At 38.9% G+C, this 25,160-nt stretch overlaps 1 protein-coding gene across 1 annotated transcript; it reads right to left on the bottom strand.

The window, feature by feature from the left end:
- Positions 1–95: 95 nt before the first annotated feature.
- LOC126868994 (uncharacterized) lies at positions 96–24,704 on the bottom strand. Its single transcript, XM_050625065.1, has 2 exons — positions 24,097–24,704; positions 96–235 (listed from the first exon to the last, which is right to left on the bottom strand). The coding sequence occupies exon 1, from the start codon at positions 24,687–24,689 to the stop codon at positions 24,102–24,104; it is 588 nt and encodes a 195-aa protein (XP_050481022.1). The 5' UTR covers positions 24,690–24,704; the 3' UTR covers positions 96–235; positions 24,097–24,101.
- Positions 24,705–25,160: the final 456 nt, after the last annotated feature.

Genomic DNA, 25,160 nt, shown 5'->3' with positions numbered 1-25,160 from the left:
CGTGAGTGGCGTACAGGTGCTTTACAGTTCTACGATGCGGATTGCTATTCCTTGGACTAAAAATAAAAAAAAAAATTCTTTCGATGTCTGTCAGATTATTGTAAACGAACATGCATGGAAGGATTTTCTGCAGAGATTCAAAATGCTCTCTGGATTCCTCGTGAAACGTCCGGACAACACCTACATGTTCTTCCCTCCGTCGTTCAGAGAATGGTTGATGAGTTCGCCATCAGTTCTGTACACACATATAAAAATAGTTAATGCATATATATATTATTTATTTTTTTTTTTATATATAATTTTCATTCGGACCTGTTCCTTGTATGAATACTGTATCTCTGTATATAATATAATATATATATGTTATGATTATGTTAGTTGTTATTTATTACATATATATTCCTTAACTCTCTCCCCTTTTTTTTCTTGTTTTTTTTTTTTATTAGTACCTAACATTGGTATTATGATGCTGTATTATATTGCATTGGCTATTATTTGTATGTGCGCGCGACGAATTTTTCAACATGGCCGCTCGCGTGTCTCTTTGGTATGGCGTTGGTTTAATGTCAACAGTAACGTGTTGTTGAAATAGTTAGTTAATTGTTAATCACTATAATTTTACTTAGTAGTGTTTTTGTAATATTGTTTTGTGTTTCATGATATTGTGTGTGTCAATACCGTGTGCTACTTTAATGTGATAGCATGGATTGTATTGTTACCGAATTTCAATAGTCATTGTTTTGATTATACGTGACTTGCATTTATGTAAGTCTCGTTTAATTTAGTTAATGTTTTGTGTATTGTTTTACCAGTTATTTTCGTGTAGCATAACTTTATTCCTTTGCACCGAGTTCAGTCATGTCTTGTCGTTAATATTTAGTTAGTCTATCTTGATTAATTTCTAACTCATTTCTGTGTTTATTGACCCTTCTTATTTTCCCTATTAATTTATTATTGCATGTACTTGCTATTTGTTATTATTTTATGTATGATATGAATTAGTTCCCTTATTAGTGGTTAAAATTTATTTATTAGATTAACATTGTCTGTAATTCTTCAGATTCTACTCATTCGATGCTGCATCACTCACCTGGGTCATTCCCACAACATCATCCAATTCTTCGATATGCCTTGGATACTTACTACGGTTGCCTTCAATCGTCTTATATCTGTGGCTATAAAGGTACTGTTTAATTCATTTAATTTAATATGTGTATAATGCATTGTGTGTGCGGCCGCTATTGTGCATTACAAAATCCGCTTCTACATGTTAGATATAATAATATAACAATACTACGTAGATTATTACATAATAAAATATCCTTTTACTCCGGTTATATTTATTACTAACTCTCAATTAATCTATCTTAATTATTTTCTAACCACTTTCTATACTTATCAGCTATTTTATTTCTTCTTGTTAATCTGCGAAATCCATGCATGTATGGTATTCCTTGTATGGTGATTGATTGTTCACGAGGTAAGTTGCACTTTCACTGTTTTAGTTATTCGTTGAACTAACACGTTTTACATTCAAACAGTAATTGGAGCACTCATAATAAACTTCTTTTCTTTTCCAAGTTTCCGCTATCTGTGTCATTCGATGAACAGTGTCACGCCTCCACAGCACCGTTATAACATTTAGCGATGCTGCTCTTTGCATTAAGGCAATTAAAGTTAATTTGTTCATTTATTCTTCAGCTGGCTGTTGTACATGGTGTTCCGCAAACAGGGAGCCATAACCTATTTTGCACGTAAACCTTCTTGTATTATGATCACTTGTTCACAAGGTAATTTTCACTTCCACTCTTTTAATTATTTATTGAATCAACACGTTGTATATTCAAACAATAATTGGAGTACACCTGATAATTTTCTTTTTTTTTCTTTTAGGTTTTCGCTATCTGTATTATTCGATGGACAGTGTCACACTTCCTTTTGATTTATTCACAATATAGTTATAACACTTAGTAACCTTGCATTTTGCACTGAGACAATTGAGACTAATTTATTCACTTATTTTAGGTTGCTGTCATACGTTATGTTCCACGAACAACGATCCATAACCTATACTTGCACGTATACTTTCTTGTATGTTGATCACTTGTTCACAAGGTAACTTTCACTTTCACTAGTTAATTGTTCATTGAGTTAACACGTTTTATATTTAAGCAATAATTGAAACACATATAATAATTTTTCCTTTTCTTTTAGGTGTTCGATATCTGTATCGACGAACAGCACTACAATATACACTACTGCACTACGTTGCCCACTGAAATCACTTTATTCATTGTTTATTTCGATTATGCGCTAGTTTTAGCTTGTTTAAGTGCACCGTTCGCGGAATCCCTTTTACTTCAATCTTGACGTTTTGTTCTGCAAGATTTCTAGCACTTTGTGTCGTCTAATATATTGATGGGAGAATTTTCCTTACTAGGTTCTTTTAATAGATATATCGAGTCTCCTGTTTTAAAATCTTGAAGGTTGATTCGTCGATTGTTGGTCTTAGTTTGGACTTTATCAAATTTTCTCTTGCCATTCGTCGTACAGTGTTAATTTTATTGAACAGATCTTTGAGATATTCAGCGCATGTTGGTTCCGTGTTCTCTTCGATTGTTACTTCACCAATAGGTTCTTTGGCTAGATGTCCGAAACTAATTCGTGCGGGGAGAATTTCGTTCCTTTCCTTCATTTTAGTTTTTATTTTGCGCCAAGACGCGGGTTTACTGACATTGATCCAATTACCCAATTGCTTGCTAATAGCATTCAAGATACAAATTTTTGAAAGTGCCGCAGCCATGTTAACCCAAAAATATTTTGTATATAGTATAGTGTGATACCATCTATATTTTCCTAGGGAAATCATAAGATCAGCACTACCTACTATGTTACCTACGTCAAATATTAGATGTAGTAACCAATAAAGTATTTTTAATCCAATTATAATCCAATGGCTAGCGTATTTATTCAAGTTTTTATATATATCTTCGACTGGTGATTCCCTATTTTCTCCCTTTTGATTTCTTCGAGCTCGTTGGACTTGTGTTTCTTCAGCTTGAAAATGTTTAGAATCCTTTTCCTTAGTTACCCCTTTTTCTTCTTTATTTACTTTGTTCACAACACCTTTGTTTTCCTCTACCTTTTCAGGATGAATAGTTTCACTGGAAGTGCTTATTGTAATTAAATTATTATTTATTTGTAAGGAACGTTTAGGAATATTTTTGGTAGATTTGGAATTAGTCTTTGAATTTTTATTACAAACCTTTTTGCTTATAGATTCTGTTTTGGATTTAGGGATAGCTATATTTTTATTTTCTATAGTGTGATCTTTCTTGCAATTTAACGATTTGGCTTTGAGCTCAATAAAGTTTCCTTCTGATGGCTTTATAGAAGTTTTTGAGTGAGATGCACTCGCTATCTCTTTTCCTATTATGGTTGAAACATTCACGAAATTCGCGGAGTCTTGCTTTTCATGGAGTCGAGCGTGGAGAGGCAATTCGCACTTCCCAGCGGGTCCAATATCTCTGTGATGTTAGGCAGTGGATAAACGTTGCCTGTCGTCTCGTCGTTCAATTTCCTAGTTTCTGCTTCGTCTGAAAGTTCTTTGGCACTAATATTATTTATCTTGTTTGGTAACTCAGAAAATTTCTCACTCATGATCCTGTCTATGGCACCGTGCGTCTTCTTATTATTTAACGTGACATTATCCCTTATCACAGCAACGGAATGATGTTTGTATTGAAAAGTTGATTGGTTGAAATGATCAGCATCTCTCTTTTGATTTAGATCTCTATCGAGGTATTTATTTATGCATTTTTCTTCCCAAATTATTGCTCTTGTTTCTTTCCTGACATTTTCTTCTATTCCCGGGTTGTTTAGATGTTTCCGCGACGGCGGTACAAATCTTCAGTTCTGGCGGTTGTTTACAGTATAAATACTATTGTATGGTGGATGAACGTTGTTTTGGTTATAATTATCCGAAGGTGTCGGATGTCGGTATCGAATTCTATTGTTCACTTGTTTTAATTCTCGCGTTACTTTCACGGCTTGGCGGTACGCATCGTCCAAGGATTGGTATCCTGCTATCTTTACTCGTAAATACACCTCGTTTGGGAGCCCCTTAACGAAAGCTTCCCTCGTGTCTCGATCTATCCTATCTTGAAATACGGTGCCGTACTCGTACCTTTCCCCGTTCATTATCGCCAGTCTGAGATCTTTGACGCGTTCTATGTAGTCCAAAATATCTTCTCCCGGTCGTTGAAATATTGTAGCTAATTCCCCTTTATATTCGTTAACCGTTTTTCCCGGACCGAACATATCTTTTAATTTAGTCCCGAAATCGTTTAAACTTATTACTTCTGTGTCTTCTATGGCGAGAAACGCGTGCCCGCGAAGCTTATTTGTTAATAATTTTACTAACTGAGATTCTTGATGCCTAGGAACCATGTTTCGTGCGCGCTCGCATGGTCTTAAAAATCGAAATACCGAGGGTCGATGTCCGTCGAACACTGGTACTGTCTCTATTGCATCTTTTAACTTAATTGATTGGGGATTAACTTCTATCGGTATTGTCGCTTGGGAAATTATCGGCGATGATACGGGTGTCTTGCTTTCTTTTTTTATTTTCAGTGAACGCACATCGTCTTGTAATTTATTCATTGTTGTACTCATGTCGCGAAAATTCGCATCCCATGCTTTGAGTTTTTCCGATAACATCAAGATCATGTTTTTGTCTAACGATTCTAATTTAGTCGACATTATTTCTTAGGTATATATTTTATCGATAATCGTAACAACTTTAATCCTTTGTGGAGCGAATCGAACCGTTTAAACCAACTTTAATCCTCCGTGGAGCGTATCCCACCGCTGCCACCAAAAATTTACTCTCTACTCTGTTACGTATTAGTTTATTGAAATCGATCAAATTTTAAATTTAAATTTTACTGAAATTTTTTTTTTTTTCGTTTGAGTTTAAATTTAATCGGAAAGGGAAATATTGAAATGATATTATTGTGTATGTAATACTGATTTAGATTTCTAATTAATACGGTAGTTGCTGCCACTAGAAATAGTCTAAGGACTATTTCAAAATATTTTTTTTATTATTTTTTACGTTTAATGGGTAGCGTTAACTGACGTCTAATGCAACTGGCAAACGAATTCCACTTTTCGGCTAACCTGCTATGTGCAGGGATAGTGGCACGGGAGAGGATTAAAGCTGGGTACAATAAATATTTGTCCTTGTCACGGTGGTTGTGAGAACGCAGCGAAAGGATAATTATATCTCACATACCTTAGCCAGCAAAATAGTAACTAAGCAGTAATAGAAACCCTATGTGACCGGCATCCAGCGATAACCCCTCCACAGGAACCAAGTCCTTGATATAAAAAAAATACCTCTCAAGTCAGTACTCGACATTCTTAACTGTGCTGTTTTACCATTCTGTATCGTTACTCTGTCAGTGTTTAATAAATTTTCTAATAACAATCAAAATTGAAGTACGAATCTCTCACCTTGCGTGCGGAACGTGAAATTACCCTGAATCGACGTGACAAAATTGGCGATCCTGCCAGGATCCATTCATCGCATCAAGAGGAAACTTCAACGGGAACTCTACAGCGAAGAACGGGGATTCTACAGCGAAGGACCACGGTCACCTCCTTGATCAAAAGAAGGATCTGCAAAGAATCTCGGTAAGCTGGCTTTCGTACATTGTCGAAACCGTAAACCTGAAATACGTTCTGAAGATAGTGACTCTTCTTCCGCCGAAAGTGTCATATTTCTCAGCATGAACCCAACTGACAAGAGTACCGCTAAACAAAACGAACTAATCGCTACCCTGATTGAACAATTTGAAAGCCTAACTCACGAGTTTAGAAGCTTTAGAAATAGCACCGATCAAAACATTAAAAACATAAAGGAATTTGCGGAAACTAGCGATAGAAATCGCTCTAAAGAAATACGCGATCTTGCAAAAACCATGGAAATAAAATACGACACCGAGACTGACCAGTCGCAAATAAACACCCATTTAGAAACCGCTGCTGATAACGTAACGGATGACGAAACTGACGGACCGAACACGTCACAAAGACCACGAGCCGCATCTAGCCGCGCCGCGATTAAACCAATAAACAACTACAACGAAGATCGAGGGCTCGAGGCAGATAAGGCCATACGAACTGTCGAGACACTACGAGGTCGAGATGACGTAGGCGTTGAAGATTTCATCTTATCGGTCCGCAAAGCAAGAGCTAGGTGCAAGGCAAGTGACAGAGAGCTATCATTAGATCTCATACTGATCGAAAGGATTACCGACAACGCGAAACGAAACATACGATATCTAAAAATCAACTCGTTCGAAGACTTATATTCATGTTTAAGACAACACGTATTAACACCAACAACTATTAGCAACTGTAGGGACAAATTAAAGAATTTAAAACAAGGGGCAACAGAAAGTGTACAATCTTTTAACTCCAGATTCCGACAACAGCTAAACGAATTAAACTATGCAGTCCAAAACGAAAACCGCACACCAACAGAACGACGCGTAGCTATAGATATTGAAGAACGCGAAGCACTTAAAACATATTTGCTCAACTTACGATACGAGATAGGACAGATGGTGGTATCTAGCGATCCAAAGAACCTGAACCTTGCCCAACAACTAGCAGCTGATAGAGAACAATGGTTACGAGAAGCAAATCGTGTCGCCAACCGCCCAAAGAATCAATCTCACAACACTACATTAGTATCCAAGCGAACTACTACCGATTCACAGCCACAAACTTTTGCTCAGCTACCTAGCCGACCATTAGACGACCGCATGAAACCGAAGTGTTCAAAGTGTTTACGAATTGGACACACAGCCGAAAACTGCTACTCTTGAAATTTTCCATTCGCCAGCCAAGGAAAGATTCCACCTCGAGTAAACCAAACAACGGAGAACCCAGAGGAAGCTTACCTCGAGTTAACTGCACCACCACCGGAAGATTACTATCAATCGTACTGCAACGAAGAGACGGAGGAAGAGCCAGATTCCTCATCGATACCGGAGCAGGAATCAACCTTATAAAAGAAAAAGCCTCACTAAACGTCCAAACTTCTAACCCAAAAACCTTCCTAATGGGAAGTGACAAACATACCACTAACAAAATTTGCAATTTAACCATGCTCAAGAAAAATCATCAATTCTACGTAGTCCCTAACAACTTTCCCCTAATCGAAGATGGAATAATCGGACTCCCATTCCTTACAAAGTATCAATACAGCATCACTAACAATAAACTAACCTTAGACGAAATTATATTACCATTCCAGGAAACCGATAGCAAGATAAGACCAGGCGAAACTCTAATCTCAGCCCAATACATCGAAGGAAAGCCCACAACAGTATGTTTCATCAACACTGGTAAGCAAATCTGTCACATTACAAACGAAATAGAGAAATCCGATAAACTAAGCCAAATTAATAAATTCGCACAAATAATACGTACCAAACATATTGATCCAGAACTTCGAGAACCCCTTGAGAAAATCCTCATCAATTACTTAGACGTTTTTAATATGGAAACAGACTCATTACCATGTACCAACTTGACAGAACATACAATCACACTCAAGACAGACAAACCTATAAACATCAAATCTTATAGACCGCCCGAATGTCATAAAAAGGAAATCGAGACTCAAATCAACGACATGTTAGACAAACAAATCATAGAACCATCGGACAGTCCATATAACGCACCAATTTGGGTAGTTCCAAAAAAATTAGACGCATCAGGCAAACAAAAATGGAGAATCGTTATAGATTTTAGAAAATTAAACGAGCAAACAGACCAAGACGCGTATCCTTTACCAAATTCGGACGAAATACTCGATCACTTAGGCAAAGCTAAATTTTTCTCGGCCCTAGACCTCTCGTCAGGATTTCACCAGATACCTATGGAGCAAAATTCCAAAAAATATACTGCATTCTCAACCCCACAAGGTCACTTCCACTATAATCGCATGCCCTTCGGCCTTAAAAACGCACCGGCGACGTTTCAACGTATGATGGATACCGCGCTACGGGGGTTAATAAAAAATAACTGTTTCGTATACCTGGATGACATTATAATATTCGGGAGCACCATCCAAGAACCATAACCGAAATCTAGCCATTATACTAGACAGACTACAAAATTTAGGATTAAAAATACAACCGGACAAATGCGAACTTTTGAAACCAGAATTGGAATACTTAGGACACGTAGTAACAAAGGAAGGAGTAAAACCTAATCCCAAAAAGATTCAAGCCGTGAAAGACTTTAAAACACCAAAGACCGCGACCCACATAAAATCATTCTTAGGACTCGTTGGATACTATAGAAAATTTATACGTAATTTTTCTAAAATCGCAAAACCATTGACAGATTTCACAAAAAAGGACACTCCATTCCATTGGACCGATAGACAACAACTTGCATTTGACACACTAAAACAAAAACTCTGCGAAGCCCCTGTACTACAATATTCAGACTTTGACAAAACATTCACATTAACAACAGACGCAAGTAACGAAGGGTTAGGAGCAATACTCTCCCAAGACGGATATCCATGCTGTTATATATCCCGAACTTTGAACCCTCCTGAAAAGAATTATTCCACAACCGAGAAAGAGTTATTAGCAATAGTATGGTCAATCAAAAGACTAAGACAATACCTACTTGGTAGAAAATTTAAAATTCAAAGCGATCATCAAGCCTTGAAATGGTTAAAGAATGTTAAAGACCCCTCATCGAGACTCATGCGATGGCGTTTGAGACTCGAGGAGTACGATTATGAAATCGAATACAAAAAAGGAAAAGAAAATACAGCTGCAGATGCTCTATCCCGATTGTATCCTATCACTAATGAAGAAATCCAACCCAATGTAGAAAACCCGGACTATTATGACGAGTATATAGACTGGAAAATCAATATCACCCCAGCTCCGATAACTCAAAAACCTAACAGACCACACTTTAAACAAATTACAAAGACCGAACTGGGAGACTTTAACGAACAGCATTGGTTGCGTCAATTAACCAAACACTTTATTAAACACCGAACCGGACGCTTACAAATAGGAATAAACGACAATAGCTTCAGCACGTTAGAAAAGGTAAATATTCAACTCATGCTGAGGTTTCTAACAACTAGATTCCCTCAAATTAAATTAATATTTGGACAAAATCCGCCAGTAGACTACGATAACGAACAAAAACAAACGATACTACGCGAAAATCATAACCAATTAGTAGGACACTTAGGTATACACCGCACCGTGAAACGAATACAAGAGGACCATCACTGGACAAACCTAGAACAAGACGTTACAGAATTCATACAAAACTGCGAAACCTGCCAACGAGAACAGCTAAATCGTATCAGGGCCAAGGAACAACCTATGATAACTGACACACCCCTTAATCCTAATGACAAAATCGTAATGGACATATTCGGACCTCTCACCAAAACCAAACGGGGCAATCAGTTTATCCTGTCTATCCAAGATCAATTAACCAAATATCTCATTCTCATACCCTTAAAAGACCAAACAGCCAACTCAATCATTAACGAACTTTTGGATCACTATGTGTACATATTTTCCGCACCAAAAAGTATTCTGACGGACATGGGACGAAATTTCGTATGTAAATTGATGGACACATTTGAAAGGGCTTTCAAAATCCGACACATAAAAACCACTTCTTTCCATCCACAATCTAACGGATCCCTTGAACGAACGCATGCCGTAGTAAAGGACCTTATTCGAACTTGTACGACCGATCGACAGAACGACTGGGATGAAAACTTAAAATTAATATGCATGGGATATAATACTTCAGTACACGAGACGACCGGACATACCCCATTCGAATTAACATTTGGACGACAAGCTAATATGCCATCCTCAATATCAACCACTCCTAGCCTAACCAGAGAACAATTGTTTAACCTCTGGAAAGATCGACACAACGCCTATATAGCTAAAGCAAGACGAGTTACCGAATCTAACAAAAGGCGATACCAGAGGGATCAAATGCGAAAAATTATTAAAACACAGACGATATTCCGAGTAAAAGATAAAGTATGGGTACATAACGATCACAAAACTAACAAGCTAGACCACGAATGGCTAGGACCTGCAGAAATCCTCTCATCCAATCCACCCACCTATCTTATCGAATATTCCAACGGTCACACGCAAAGAATCCACGGTAACAGGCTAAAACCCTACCTTTCAGGAAGAAGACCATAATATGGATCATCATAACACTCGAGTACATTAGAAGCGATCTAGAAGTAAAACCATTAAATTACGCCAACATATTCCTGGAACACATTGACAATTGCTATCTGTACAACGAACAAATAGATATCACCCTTATAGTAGGCCTTAACGATCCAATTGACCAAGTTAATAGATTACAACGCGTAATAGATTTAATAGACCGTCAATGTAAACCACCTTGCGCTTACACACCAGAAATAAGCAGCCTAAAATTTAAGTACAGAAATCTTCAAAACCTGACTCGGCAACTCAAATTATTATTGCGTTATAAAAGCAAACGCGGATTGCTCAATGTCATAGGCTCAGTATCCAAAACTTTATTCGGAACTCTCGACGAAAACGATCTAGAACTCATTAACAAGAACATCGATACATTATTTGATTCCAACAATAAAATAAAAACAATTCTTAGTACCCAAACCGCACTCATCAAACGCGTGCTAGACAATACCAAAACAAATCAACTTGAAAACTTAGCCAACGATATACACAAGATTGAAAACCACAATGAAAAAAACGAAATATTAGTCTCCCTACTAATTCAAACCGAATCTACCATATCAGAACTCCATATAAACATCGACGAAATTTTTAACACTGTTATGTTAGGGAAACAAGGAATCATAAACCCACAAGTTATAGAACCTGAACAATTCTTAAAAACACTTGACCAAATAACGAGACAAAACTTTATGACTAACCATATCGAACCTTCAGTTCAAAACTTTCAACTAATTCTAGATCTAAGCAAACTAAAGGTATGGATAAGAGATAACAAACTTATATATACAATAACTGTGCCGCTTTTGGAAAACAATAAATGGAAAATAACTAAAATGTACCCGATACCTTCCAAACAAAACTCTGTATTCATTGCGCCTGTAATAGAAACTGATTTGATACTAACCGACTCAGAACAATACACCTTTGTCGATAGTCACTACTTAAACAAATATTGTAAACGAACGGCAATCATCCACATTTGTAAAAGAACTCAACCGAGTCACAATAGAATCAATTCACCTGAATGCAGATCGGAATTAATTAATAATCGACAGACAGTCAAAACTTGCCCGACTGCTGTCTTCAAGCTGGAAGAATTGACGTTCGTACCTTTGCAAACGGAAAATCATTATATTATTATTCCTGCGAAAAATGTACAAATCGACGTGTTATGTAAGACACATAAAATCCTAGAGATTAGACGACCAAGCTTAATCAGCAGTAAAACCGGGTGCATAATCACATACGATCATAATATTATGAAAATAGGAGGATCACATAAAAATATCTCTTACGAAACCAAATTTAAGAATAGCATATACAGCTTCGAAGAAACAGATGTTCCAATATTAGAGAAAATATTAGAAACAGCTCCAAAAGTAACTCACAATTTTAAGCAATATAAAGCCAACCTCGACACATTACAAACACAAATCAGTACCCTGCAATTTGAGCGACGCATAAATTCATTGAAGGAATATGGCATATCCACACTACAAATATTAGGAATCGTAGCCCTAGGACTAGGAACAATATATGTAATGTACAAATGTAAACTTTTCGAATGTCTACGCCGATCACTTCCTAAAAATGTACGTATCAAAATACTCTGCTCTACCGCTCGCGTAAACAGGATCGATCAAACATCAACAGTACCAAGGACGGTCACCTTCCAAAATATCACCGAAGACGAAGATGAGGGGATCATTCAACTTAGAAGCCCCACCAGAGCCTTACGCTTTAGCGGAGCAAAGCTAAGCTAAGGAGGGGGGAATGTCACGGTGGTCGTGAGAACGCAGCGAAAGGATAATTATATCTCACATACCTTAGCCAGCAAAATAGTAACTAAGCAGTAATAGAAACCCTTTGTGACCGGCATCCAGCGATAACCCCTCCACAGGAACCAAGTCCTTGATATAAAAAAATACCTCTCAAGTCAGTACTCGACATTCTTAACTGTGCTGTTTTACCATTCTGTATCGTTACTCTGTCAGTGTTTAATAAATTTTCTAATAACAATCAAAATTGAAGTACGAATCTCTCACCTTGCGTGCGGAACGTGAAATTACCCCGAATCGACGTGACATCCTCGTTGAACGGATTTTTATTTGAATGTAGAATTGTTTAGATTATTACCCATATATATATTTTATTAGCTGTATATATATATTTTAGCGTTGCTGGATTGGGTAGGAATGTGAGATTTTTCGTCGTTTTATATAAATTTATTTTTACGTTTGACTTCTTCTCCTTTAAATTCGCTATAGTAGTTTGTCGTTAGTACCGAAGCTCAATTGATTTGCTACGATGGATTCTGTTGCCACGATTTTCTTGCCTTTTGAGTTTAATAATCAAGGATGATTCTAACGATCCTCTCTGTGTGGGACACGTGTGATTTCGCAAGCCTTGCCCAAAGACGGGCAATATTTTGCCAACAGTGGGAGGAGGAATGCGAAGATCGATGGGTGTTTTCGATAATCGAAAACACCGTTTGCACAAGCCAACACAGCGAACGATCCTTTGGTTAAATTTTCGAAGGGAAATTGTTCTGCTATATCTCTCTTACAATCGCATGCAATGATGGCAAGAATATCGACTAATAGCAATGCCGGTATTGCTCTTAATTTTCGATTGACCCCGACGATGTATTTAATAGTCCTTTCTGTGTGGGACTTGTGTGATTTCGCAAGCCTTGCCCAAAGACGGGCAATAATTTGCCAACAATGGGAGGAGGAATGCGAAGATCAGTGGGTGTTTCAGTAGCTGAAAACACCGTTCGCACAAGCCGACACAGCGGACAACCCTTTTGTTTAAAGTTTAAACAATGATTCTATCTTCAAACCCGTTCACGGAAATAAAACGAGATCGATGATAGGAAGTTTTAATTCGATTCTCGAGGGCAACGAAATTACCAGAGAAGAAGGAAATTTTCAAAATTAATTTTCTTACCTTGAGGAGTAGGTGCTGTCTGGTGCCATTACCTCAGCTGCTCCGGTGGTCGTCGGTGTTTTGTTGGGTTTATTACTTGAACTCGGATATAGTTTATTATCAACTTTTACTTTATTTATCTATTTCGATACAGGCTGAACAATTTACTAATCGAATTAATACCGCAGTTACAATGCGTTTTTTTTTCTAAGCGATGAAATGAGGACTTCAAAGATAAAATTTTCTTTTTACTTAGTCGCGGCTCTCTTTTCTTGACCGAAAAACTAAAGACCCCGAAACACAAAATACCATACAAAATTTCTAAACGTAATGATGAGCGCAATAACGAACGTAGTAACAATGAACACAAAGAGTGAACAAAATAATTATGAACCGTAATAACGAAGATCGCAATAATAATGAACAAAGAATAATGAGCGCTGCGCTATGTTGCTACGCTTATTTATAATGCCATCCCCCACGGGATGGTGGTCCACTGGGGATACGCTTCCGTGGGAATCGGGATGTTGCAGTTTGGGTTTCTTGGAATCGTACGTGACAAAATGTAAATTCCATATTTCGACTTAGTTTTTATCGGTCCTGTGTTTCTGCTGAGCTAGCGTCTAGGAGGCTTGAAGCATTCCATGCTGATCTAGTCTTTTCCGCGAGAAACTTCTATGTTTTGTACCGTGGGAATTACCCGTGTTTCTTCGGCGCGTGCAAGGACTGGCGGCTGCAGCATCATTATCATTTTGATGTTTGTTCGGGCAACACGCGCAATTCCGCTGCTCTCCCACAACAAGGACCTCCTTCTTCGAGTTATTTTGCGTAAGTTTGGATATTCGCATATTATGGTTGTTTTTGTGATTTTGATGCTTTTTCCTTTTTGTTGTTTCCCTAGGCTTCGGTGATCGACGTTCGAACAATGTTTGCGGAGGCATTTCCATCAGAGGTTCCTTATTATTATTATTTTTAGATGTATTTTGTTTTTATGTACGATATATATATATGTCGGATCACGATTCGAATTTTGGGCGCGCGACGACTCTTCATGTGGACTAGCCATCGTTTCACAAAGCCGAGATTTTATTTACACGTATATACAGGTCTATCACTAAGCTTAACAAATAATAAGTACAACTAATAATAAGTCTAACAAACACTAAGCCTAATGAATAATACGATCTACGAATAATTAAATTAAATAATACTATTAGCAATGTTTGAGTTCAAACGAATCCACGGTCACCGGGATAACTCCTTAGCGAAACTAACTTAGACGCAAATGCGATCGTCGAAAATGCTCGATGTATCACTCAGCAAGGCAATCGCAAGAATGCCAGCCTCGTGGAGATTTTTCTCCCTGTACGATTGCATTTTGTTTTCTATACCCGTTTGGAAGCATCGAGAAGGTTCCAAACGCCGTTGCTAGGCACACTCGTTGGAAGCATCGAGAAAGTTCCAAACGCCGTTGCTAGGCAGTTTCTGCCTGGAGTTTTGATTACTAATACAATGTATGTCCCATTGCATCGGCACCTCCGAGGCAACATCACACGTGGCTAGGCCCGCTCTCGAGGCCGCATACCGCCACAACCACATTTCTCGGAAAACACATACAACCACTCCAGACCTCCGTTAGATAAAACATCCATCCCGTGACCGTGGCTACGTTCAGCGACCGATTGTCACCTCGAACCCAATCTCGCTTATTACAAATCTTAAGCAATTACAACTATAATAAAATCTAGGCTAAGGTACTAGAGGATGTTCCCAAAATTTCCAAGGAAAGGCTTCGGCTTTCCTTTCATCTCCGACATATATATATATTTTAAATGTGATAGTGTAAGGTTATCTATTTTATGTTTGTTAAATATATGTGTATTTAATTTTATATTCCCCCCTTGTAAATCGCGATGATTTCGTCGATTTTGACGAAAAGTAGCCGTCATTCCCTTCCCGTTGGAGATGTTTCGAAGTTTAAACGCTCGTTGAACTCCATTTTACACTGCAAGTGTAATGCACTACCGTTTCAGCGTCGAAACAAGCCCAACAGCTCCCAAATCGCGATGATTTCGTCGATTTTGACGAAAACTAACTGTCATTTCCGTCCCGTTGGTGATATTTCGACATTTAAGTACTCATTTCACTCCATTTTACACGCCAAATTTACTGCACGCGTGTTTCAGCGTCGAGCAAGCCCAACACCCCGCAAATCGCAATGATTTCGTCGATTTTGACGAAAACTAACTGTCATTTCCGTCCCTTTGGAGATGTTTCGACGTTTAAGCGCTCATTTCACTCCGTCATACACGCCTAATGTACTGTACGCCAGTTTCAGAGTCGAAACATGCCCATGTTACGTATTTATTTGTTTAAATCGATCAAATATTAAATTTTAATTTCATTGAATTTATTTTCTGTTTGAATTGAGTTTAATCGGAAGGGAAATATTGAAATGATATTATTGTGTATGAAATATTGATTTAGGTTTCTGATTAATACGGTAGTTGCTGCCACCAGAAATAGTCTAAGGACTATTTCAGAAAAATTTTTTTTTTATTATTACTATTATTATTGTTTCTCTTGAAGTTAAGAGTATTAGTCTCTGATGGGTATTGCTCGTCTATAGTATCTTTGGTAACTAGATTGAATTCCCAGTCTGGAAGTGCATCTGTAGCACGTTCTTGGCTGTAGGAAGACAAATCTTTGTACCTTCGTCTGTCGCGTATTTCCTGAACCTCGTAAGAGTTTTATCCGGTAATTTATGTATAATGGGTAGCGTTAACTAACGTTTAATGCAACTGGCAAATGAATTCCACTTTTCGGCTAACCTGCCATGCGCAGGAGTACTGGCACGGGAGAGGATTAAAGTTATTCGGAATAGACAATTGATATTGACAAATATATTTATTTCGTCCGATTGAGTTATATTGATGTAAATATGTTATAATTTATTCGATTTTGTCGATTAAAGGTGTTACAATGTCGGTTACAAGTATCGTCGGATACAAATATAGAAATAGTATATGGTCGTGTACAATAAATATATATATGTAGATATAGTAAATACTCGAGCTTCTAATCGGATAAGTTTTACAAATGTCTAGTAGGGTAAGATTTATTTGTGTCGATAGGATTAATGGCGAAAGCTAATTTTTACTCGTTCGGGCGATTAACATAATACGGTTTATGACAAACGCTATCGTAAGATGTAGGCGATGGCGATCCAGATTGGAAGGAATGCGTCTCGCAATGTTCGGAAATAAGTGAACTCGAGGGCGAAAGGGAAGCAAGCTTTAGTAGCTTGCAAGGGAAACGAATATATATAAACCCAAACGATTCCCCAAATACTCCAACTGCACGAATAGTCTCCCCAGATTTTAAAACTAAAACAAATTTACTTTTTGACTCCGGATCAGAAATCAATATCATCAAGAAGCCTGCCTTACCCGATTCAGCCACCATCAACGAGCAAGAATCAATTGAATTTCGAGGAATTTCGGCAACGAGCCTGGTCACCCTAGGGCAGACAATAATACAGGTTGCGGGCCATTCAGTTACTTTTCATGTAGTTGATGAATCATTGCTGATCGATCAAGACGGAATCTTAGGATCCGAATTTTTGCAGGACGCAAAGCTCGTCTGCATTACGAGCAAAAACACATTAAATGGGAAAGTATTTACAGCCCGTTCGATACAATAATTGTGCCGAAACGAAGTTCGGTATCACGTGCAATAAATATTGAAAATCCGGAGGCAAACGAGGGATTTATTCCTAAAATTGAACAGATTAAGGGAGTCTATTTCGGAAACGCGTTTGTGAGAAATCATAAGGGACGGGGTTATCTAAAAGTAATTAATACCACATTGAGGGATTACGAATTGACCATACCTACAATGGTAATTAAAGAATTTACAATTCCCACTTCGCTCTCTCATACTACGTGCAACAATATTTCAGTATCTAAAGAAACAAGGTTCGACAAAATAATGGAATTGTTGCGACTGGAACATTTAAACATAGAAGAAAGAAGAAACGTTGAAGCACTGATACAGAAAAATCAAGACAGATTTCATCTTCCAGGCGAGACGCTGGAGGGAACAGATATATTGAAAAACGCACCAGCGCGTTCCAACGATTGATGAATTCTATATTATAAGGATTACGAGGAATATCAATCACACCGACCGGTACAATAAAGCAACTACCAACAGTCACTACATCCGCTCCGAACGAGCTCAGGGATGCGATCAGTCAAATTTCCTTCGGAAATTTGAACCCCAAGAGAGGGGGGGGGGGGTGTCACGTCCCGAGCTACGCACGTGCCGTAACGAAAAAACGGAAAACCGCAATATAAAAAAAACGCGAGGGGCAATTCGAATATCCAAAACGAACACACGATACAACGAAAATGGAAATTGTTTAAATAAATGTTTAATTAAATGTAGTCATATATAGAGAATTAGTATAAGAGGGCAAATAAGAGATAATAAAGTTAAAATAGGTGTTACGCCACGAGGCTTACCACAGGCTGTATTTTCTAACCGTCGCTCGCGGTCCTACAACGTCGCAGGCAGACCGTCTTATCTGCCCGCCGGATCATATACAATGTATCGACGAGAGTGTCACGTAAAATAACAAAATAAAAAAGGAATTTGAGGTAAAAAATAAAAAAAGAAAACTTTATTTTTTTCTAACATCAATACACTTTACAATCTACTTCCGAACTCTAGGCGTGACTTTCTAAGACTGACTCTTATGATTTTACTTTCGATCGGATCCGATTACTTTCTTTTGTCGTCCCTCAACATCCCCACCGTCCATGCATTTGCTAGGCGTCCGCGATCGTTACCACGTGCTCTTTCTTCTAGACCCTTCGGTGGAAGGACCGTTGGGATGTTGATGGTTCATTAGACACTTCAGCGATATACATTGTCGCCGAGTGTCGCCACATCTTTATCTCTATCGTCAGTCCGTCGGATTTGAAGTATGCCGGTCGTGACATACCCCCCTGGTTAGATTGATCTTGGTCCTCTAAGATCGTAGTAGAATGGAGTTATTTAAATGTAGATCAAAGGATATGTTTACGCTTTTTTTTTCAGGGATCGCTATGAATTGATTTTCTGCATGTGATGGTACAAAAGTTATTTCGTTAATCTTAAATATAGCAATTTTACAATATTTGTTAGTGTTCGAGAAGCTAATAATTTCAGAGGCGTAATCATGTTGTAGTTTTCGATCGTGAATTGGTTGGGTTTGTTTACAAAGCGTAATTCCTATCCCGTGAATTTAAGGCAACTAATTAAGGGTATTGTTACTAGTGCTAGGGTCAGCATTATCCTGAAAAAAGTACGCTTTCAATCGGTTACCATGTATCTTTTTCTTAGCATTGTCGATAGAAATAATGTAATAAGGAGTTTTCACATCGTTAATCCTGTAGGGTCCTAACCATTCAATGTCCAACTTATCTCTTTTATGATCGTTGTGAATTAAAACAAAGTCTCCTTTCCTAAACACAGTCTGAGTTTTAACAATCTTTCTTTCTTGGTCCCGCTTGTATCGTTGTTTATTCTGAATAAGTGTTTTGTGAGCTGTTTCCCAATATTTATTCAACTGTTTTTGTCAAAGTGAGTACATATCATCATAGGTAAGTGTGGGAAATTTGGATATTGCGGAAGGTAAGTTAGCTTTTCGCCCAAAGGTCAATTCAAAGGGAGAGAATCCTGTTCCTTCATGTTTCGCGGTGTTGTACCCTAAACAAATGAAATTAAGTACTTCATCCCATTCTTTGTCATCGTCGTGTAATGCAGTACGAATTAAATCTTTAACTGAGGCATGCGTTCTTTCGAGGGATTCGTTACTTTGTGGGTGAAATGAAGTTGTTTTGATGTGTTTGATTTTAAAAGCTTCTTCAAATTTCGTCATTAAATCACTAACAAAATTTTGTCCCTGATCTGTTAGGATCGTTTTTGGTGCCGAAAATATGTAAATATAGTGTTCAATGAGCGCGTTAATTATGGATTCAGTTCGTTGCGTTTTAAGGGGAACTAGTATCAGATATTTCGTAAGTTCATCGTGTATTGAAAGTATGTATTGGTTTCCGCGTTTGGTTTTCGTCATCGGTCCTATGATGTCCATAGCGATTTTGTCGTTAGGGTTAAGTGGCGTGTCTGAGATTTGTGGGGATTCTTTGGGTCTGCTACGTGTTAGTTTCTCCTTTTGACATGTGTCGCATGTTTTCACAAAGTTTTCTACTCTTTCTAAAAGTCCGGAAATTTTGAATTTATCCTTGATCCGTTGATACGTTTTCTGTATCCCTAAATGTCCTACGGTGTCGTTATGGTTTTCCTTTATTGCTTGTATTATTTCGTTTTCGTCTAGTTTTAAGATGGGATTAAGTGCATAAGTAATTTTCTTGTACGTGTCGTTAAAATATATTAGCATGAGTTTAATCTGTGTTTTCTCTAATTCAGTGAAATCGTTATTTCCTATGCCGATTTTTGTTGTATCTTTAAGAATTTTGTAAAGTCTTCTGATCCAAAGTGTCTCGTCGTATTCTCCTAAGTCGTTTCGAGTTAATTGGTAAAATGTTTGGTCATTTGGTTTAATTTCTAAGAGTTTCGGATTCTCGTTGTTGTCTTTCCATGCGTTGAATGAATTAGTGTGATCAATTACTAGGTCGAGGTTAACTACTTCGTCGCGAGTTACTGCGTGAACTCTAGATAAAGCGTCTGCAGCTGTGTTATCTTTATCCTTTGTATATTCGATTTCATAGTCATATTCTTCGAGTCTAAGTCTCCAACGAATCAGTCTGCTAGAAGGGTCTTTGCAATTGTGTAGCCACTTAAGAGCTTGGTGGTCGGTTCGAATAATGAACAAATAATGAAAAACGGTCCTAACAAATATTGTCTTAATCTTTTCACGGCCCATAAGATGGCTAAGAGTTCCTTTTCTGTCGTGGTATAGTTTCGTTCGGGTGGATTCAGTGTTCTTGAAATGTAACAACAAGGATGACCGTCTTGCGACAGTATTGCTCCTAGTCCTTCGTTACTTGCGTCGGTAGTTAAGGTAAAGGTTTTGTTAAAGTCTGGATAAGCTAATATTGGGAAATTACAGAGTTTGTCTTTTAAAGTATCAAAGCTAATCTGGTGTTTGTCAGTCCAATGGAATGGTGTGTCCTTTTTTGTTAAGTCTGTAAGGCTTTTCGCGATTTTGGAAAAGTTTCGAATAAATTTGCGATAATAACCTGCTAAACCTAAGAATGATTTCACGTCCGTGGCATTGCGGGGTAATCGAAAGTTTTTTACAGCGTCTAATTTCTTGGGGTTTGGTTTGACTCCTTAGGATGAAACTACATGGCCTAAGTATTCTAATTCCGGTTGTACGAATTCACATTTGTCCGGTTGCAATTTAAGTCCTAATTCTCTGAGTCTCTGAAATACTATCGTGAGGTTTTCGTTATGTTCTTGAATCGTTTTTCCGAATATCACTATGTCATCCAAATAAACAAAGCAGTATTTTCCTACAAGTCCAGCCAAGGCTCTGTCCATTAATCTTTGAAAGGTAGCGGGTGCGTTTTTAAGTCCGAATGGCATTCGATTGAAATGAAAATGCCCTTGCGGTGTCGAAAAAGCGGTATATTTTTTAGATTTCTCGTTCATTGGAATTTGATGGAATCCTGAGGATAAATCAAGTGCCGAAAAGAATTTTGCGTTTCCTAGTTGTGTTAAAATGTCGTCTATATCAGGTAAAGGGTAAGCGTCTTGTTCTGTGAGTTCATTTAGTTTCCTGAAATCGATAACTATCCTCCATTTCTGTTTTCCTGAGGCGTCTAATTTTTTCGGAACTACCCATACCGGAGAGTTATAAGGAGATTCGGATTCTTCTATAATATTTTTCTTCAACATGTCTCCTATTTGTCTATACGTCTATACGATCGTGTGTTAATAATTTTGTCTTTGGTTAACGAAATTGTGTACTGAGTTAAATTAGTACAGGGTAAAAGATCGGTTTCTAAATTAAAGATGTCAATATAATGAAGGATAATCTTTTCGATGGATTCACGGATTGGTTTTTCAATGTGATCTGTTCTCATTAGGCTTTTTAGTTTTGATACGTTGGAAAAGTCATGAGAATTTTGAATATTGCTAGAAATTTCAACGTTTTGCTCACCAGTGTTGATAAAACATACTTTAGTTGGTTTGCCTTCCAAATAGATTGTTTGAACTCTGTTTTCTCCAGGAGTCAAATGTATTGGTTTCTGAAATAAAATGGTTTTGTCGTTTAATCGGATTTTGTCATTGGATATTGAATAGTTGTACTTCTCTAAACATGGTAGCCCAATGATTCCGTCTTCGATAATAGGGAAATTCGTCTATTCTCTCGCGTACTATTCTTCGCTCTTCCTCGCTAAGCCTGTAAGGGCTTCTCTGCACGGTGACGTTGGGATCAATTAGCCGTATTTCCAACTGGCCCGTACTGACGCGAGTACGCGGGAAACCCGTAATGAATGATTCTTTAAATTTTTCGAGAACAGAGATTAATCGATCTTTATCGTTACCGATCACATCAGTGTCAACCTCGTTAATGTTGACCGCATCTTCCGCGACTTTACCACAAGCCTTAACGACCTTTGTTTTACAAATAACGAGGCTATTTTGCGTGATATTTACGTCGAATCCCTGGCTCAAAATCTCGCGACCAATCATGATGTCGTATTTTAGGTAATCGTCAGCAAGGACATGAAAAACTATCTCCAATGTAAGACCGTTAATACAAACAGTGGACAAAATCTGAAGTGTACTCTTAATACAAGTATTCCCGATCCCCCGCATCACTACCACATCGGTTATTCTTTTACCCGAAAATTTCGAGGCTAGGGACTCTTTGATTAACGAACACTCGGCCCCAGAATCAAAGTAAAATGGATACGACTCACCCAGATGGCTTAATCTACCAGCCGGAGCTTCCACTACACAGGAGTCGATCCGGCGTTCGTCAATGGAATCGTAGTTTCTTTTCCGCGATGATGGGCAATTAGGCGCGATATGTCCCTCCTCGTGGCATTTGAAGCAGGTCACCTTCGACGATGCGACTGATCGTTTTTCCTTCGGGTTTCGTATATCCTGCTCCTTCCCCGTTTGTGTTTGCAGGCGAGACTCCGTTCTCCTATGTCCGTGAGCACCACAGCGGTAGCACTTAATCCGAGGAACTGATAGCCTGCTTCGTTTAGCTTCAGGTTCCGTTAGTGAATTTCTTGGCGAAAATGTCGGTTGATCGTTGTAAGGGAGAATCCTCATTTCATCATGAAATTGGTCCTCCGTCCTAATATTATTCGCGAGCGTTAGTCGCCGAAAGCGTCGATCTTGTGAACTCAGTATATAAAGGGCGAGGGCATTGATCACTTCGGGCATCGTTAGATCTTGCAACTTCATCTGCAGCATGGAGCGGAGGCGACTACCGTACGCTCCCGGGGATTCAGTCTCCGACGGTCGTTCTCTGGATATCCTTATTAACGCCGAAGCGGCTGTCTCTCTGCCACCAAAACGCGAAAGAAATTGTTCCTTAAACGTTGGCCAGGTAAGCTTTCCACCGCGCACCATTTGTGAAAGCCAATGCGCAGCAGAACCCCTTAGGGCGCGATTTAGAGCGGAAAGTAACGCACTATCTTGCATCGGGTGGTCTTTCAAAATCAGAGGTCTCTCAGCATGAGAGCACCACGCGGATGGATCGGCGCCCGCGCCTTCGGGGTCAAAACGTGGTAACGTTGCATCCTTAGATTCCGTATTCGGTCTTTGCTCCCCCGGTTTGTGCGCTAGCGTCTGAATTAACTCGCGCATAAGGACCATTTGCTCTTGTAGCACTTTAAACGGTTCTAATCCCACTTCTGATGTCGGATCACGATTCGAATTTTGGGTGCGCGACGACTCTTCATGTGGACTAGCCATCGTTTCACAAAGCCGAGATTTTATTTACACGTATATACAGGTCTATCACTAAGCTTAACAAATAATAAGTACAACTAATAATAAGTCTAACAAACACTAAGCCTAATGAATAATACGATCTACGAATAATTAAATTAAATAATACTATTAGCAATGTTTGAGTTCAAACGAATCCACGGTCACCGGGATAACTCCTTACTAAGCGAAACTAACTTAGACGCAAATGCGATCGTCGAAAATGCTCGACGTATCACTCTCCAAGGCAATCGCAAGAATGCCAGCCTCGTGGAGATTTTTCTCCCTGTACGATTGCATTTTGTTTTCTATACCCGTTTGGAAGCATCGAGAAGGTTCCAAACGCCGTTGCTAGGCACACTCGTTGGAAGCATCGAGAAAGTTCCAAACGCCGTTGCTAGGCAGTTTCTGCCTGGAGTTTTGATTACTAATACAATGTATGTCCCATTGCATCGGCACCTCCGAGGCAACATCACACGTGGCTAGGCCCGCTCTCGAGGCCGCATACCGCCACAACCACATTTCTCGGAAAACACATACAACCACTCCAGACCTCCGTTAGATAAAACATCCATCCCGTGACCGTGGCTACGTTCAGCGACCGATTGTCACCTCGAACCCAATCTCGCTTATTACAAATCTTAAGCAATTACAACTATAATAAAATCTAGGCTAAGGTACTAGAGGATGTTCCCAAAATTTCCAAGGAAAGGTCTTCGATAATAGGGAAATTGTTCGGTACTATGTGAAAAATGTGATTTTGTCCAAAAATTCGTTTCGTTACGTATTCGTTAGTTTCGTATTTGTCTCGTCCCATAGAAAATTTTTGTTTAGGCCCTATTTGTATCGCGTTGACAGTTTTGTTACGTTTCACCAGGTTTATCCCTGCTCCTGTGTCGACCAGAAATACTCGCTCTTCGGTTCGGGTTGACAAAGGTATTGCGAGTAATCTTCCCGTGGCGATGTTGACTCGTATGTCTCGTACGGTTTGTCCATCTCCTGGTTCGATGTTGTTTCCTGTATTTCGTCCCATTCCTGGACTGCCTGAATCCTTGCGGGTGGTCGATCGCGCTGGCTCGGTGGTAGAAAATTTTGACACTTGTTGGCAATGTGTCCCAGCTTTCCGCACTTGAAGCACTTCATCTGCGCGCGTTCAGCAGGTGATCTATTTTCTACTTGGTTAAATGTAGCAGGTTTCTGAGCTACTGGCGTGTTAGGCGATCTTGATGGTACATTAGATCGTCTTACCTGCATATGCTGGTTGTCGGGGCGATTACTAACCGAAGGTAAGCGATTACATGACCAATTAGGTTGTCGTTCTTCTCGCAAGTAGCGTTCTACATCGGCTGCCTTTTTTTCAGCTTCCGGAAGATTCAGGGGTTCACTGCTTAATAGTATTCGCCCTATGTCGCGTCTGAGTCCCTTTAGGTACACACGAACAGTCTTCTTCGTGATTTCTTCAGTCATAGTTTTACGTGTTAGTGGTTGTGGGTACTCATTGGTTACTGCGTACAGTAAACGGTTGAGTATTCTTCTAAACCGAATATTAAAACTTTGCACTGATTCCTCGCGTCCCTGTCTCAACTCTCGTAATTGTTCTTGGTACTCATCCGAAGTCACTTGTGCTGCTAAGTTATTTCTCAGTGCGTCGTACAGATCACTGTAACACTCAATAGGAATGTTGCGAATACTTTGGGCTGCTTTCCCCACGATTTTTTCCACTTTTATTGCTTTTAGCAATAGATCTGCTCCATACAGCGATCCTTCATACTTCTCACTTCTTTGATGAAGTCTTCAACTCCTACATCATCATCTCCGTTGAGCGTTGGGATGTAGCGTATTGCATCCTTAGCTCGTAGAGTGGGAGGAGCGGGCGGAAAATAGCCTCTTTCTTCCACCTCGGGTTGTTCGATGTCGAGGTGGACAGGTGGGGTGTCT

Source organism: Bombus huntii, chromosome 8 (assembly GCF_024542735.1).
Source record: "Bombus huntii isolate Logan2020A chromosome 8, iyBomHunt1.1, whole genome shotgun sequence".
NCBI lineage: Eukaryota > Metazoa > Arthropoda > Insecta > Hymenoptera > Apidae > Bombus > Bombus huntii.
Note: the sequence above shows the minus strand (reverse complement) of the source record. Positions and strands in the feature narration are given on the sequence as shown.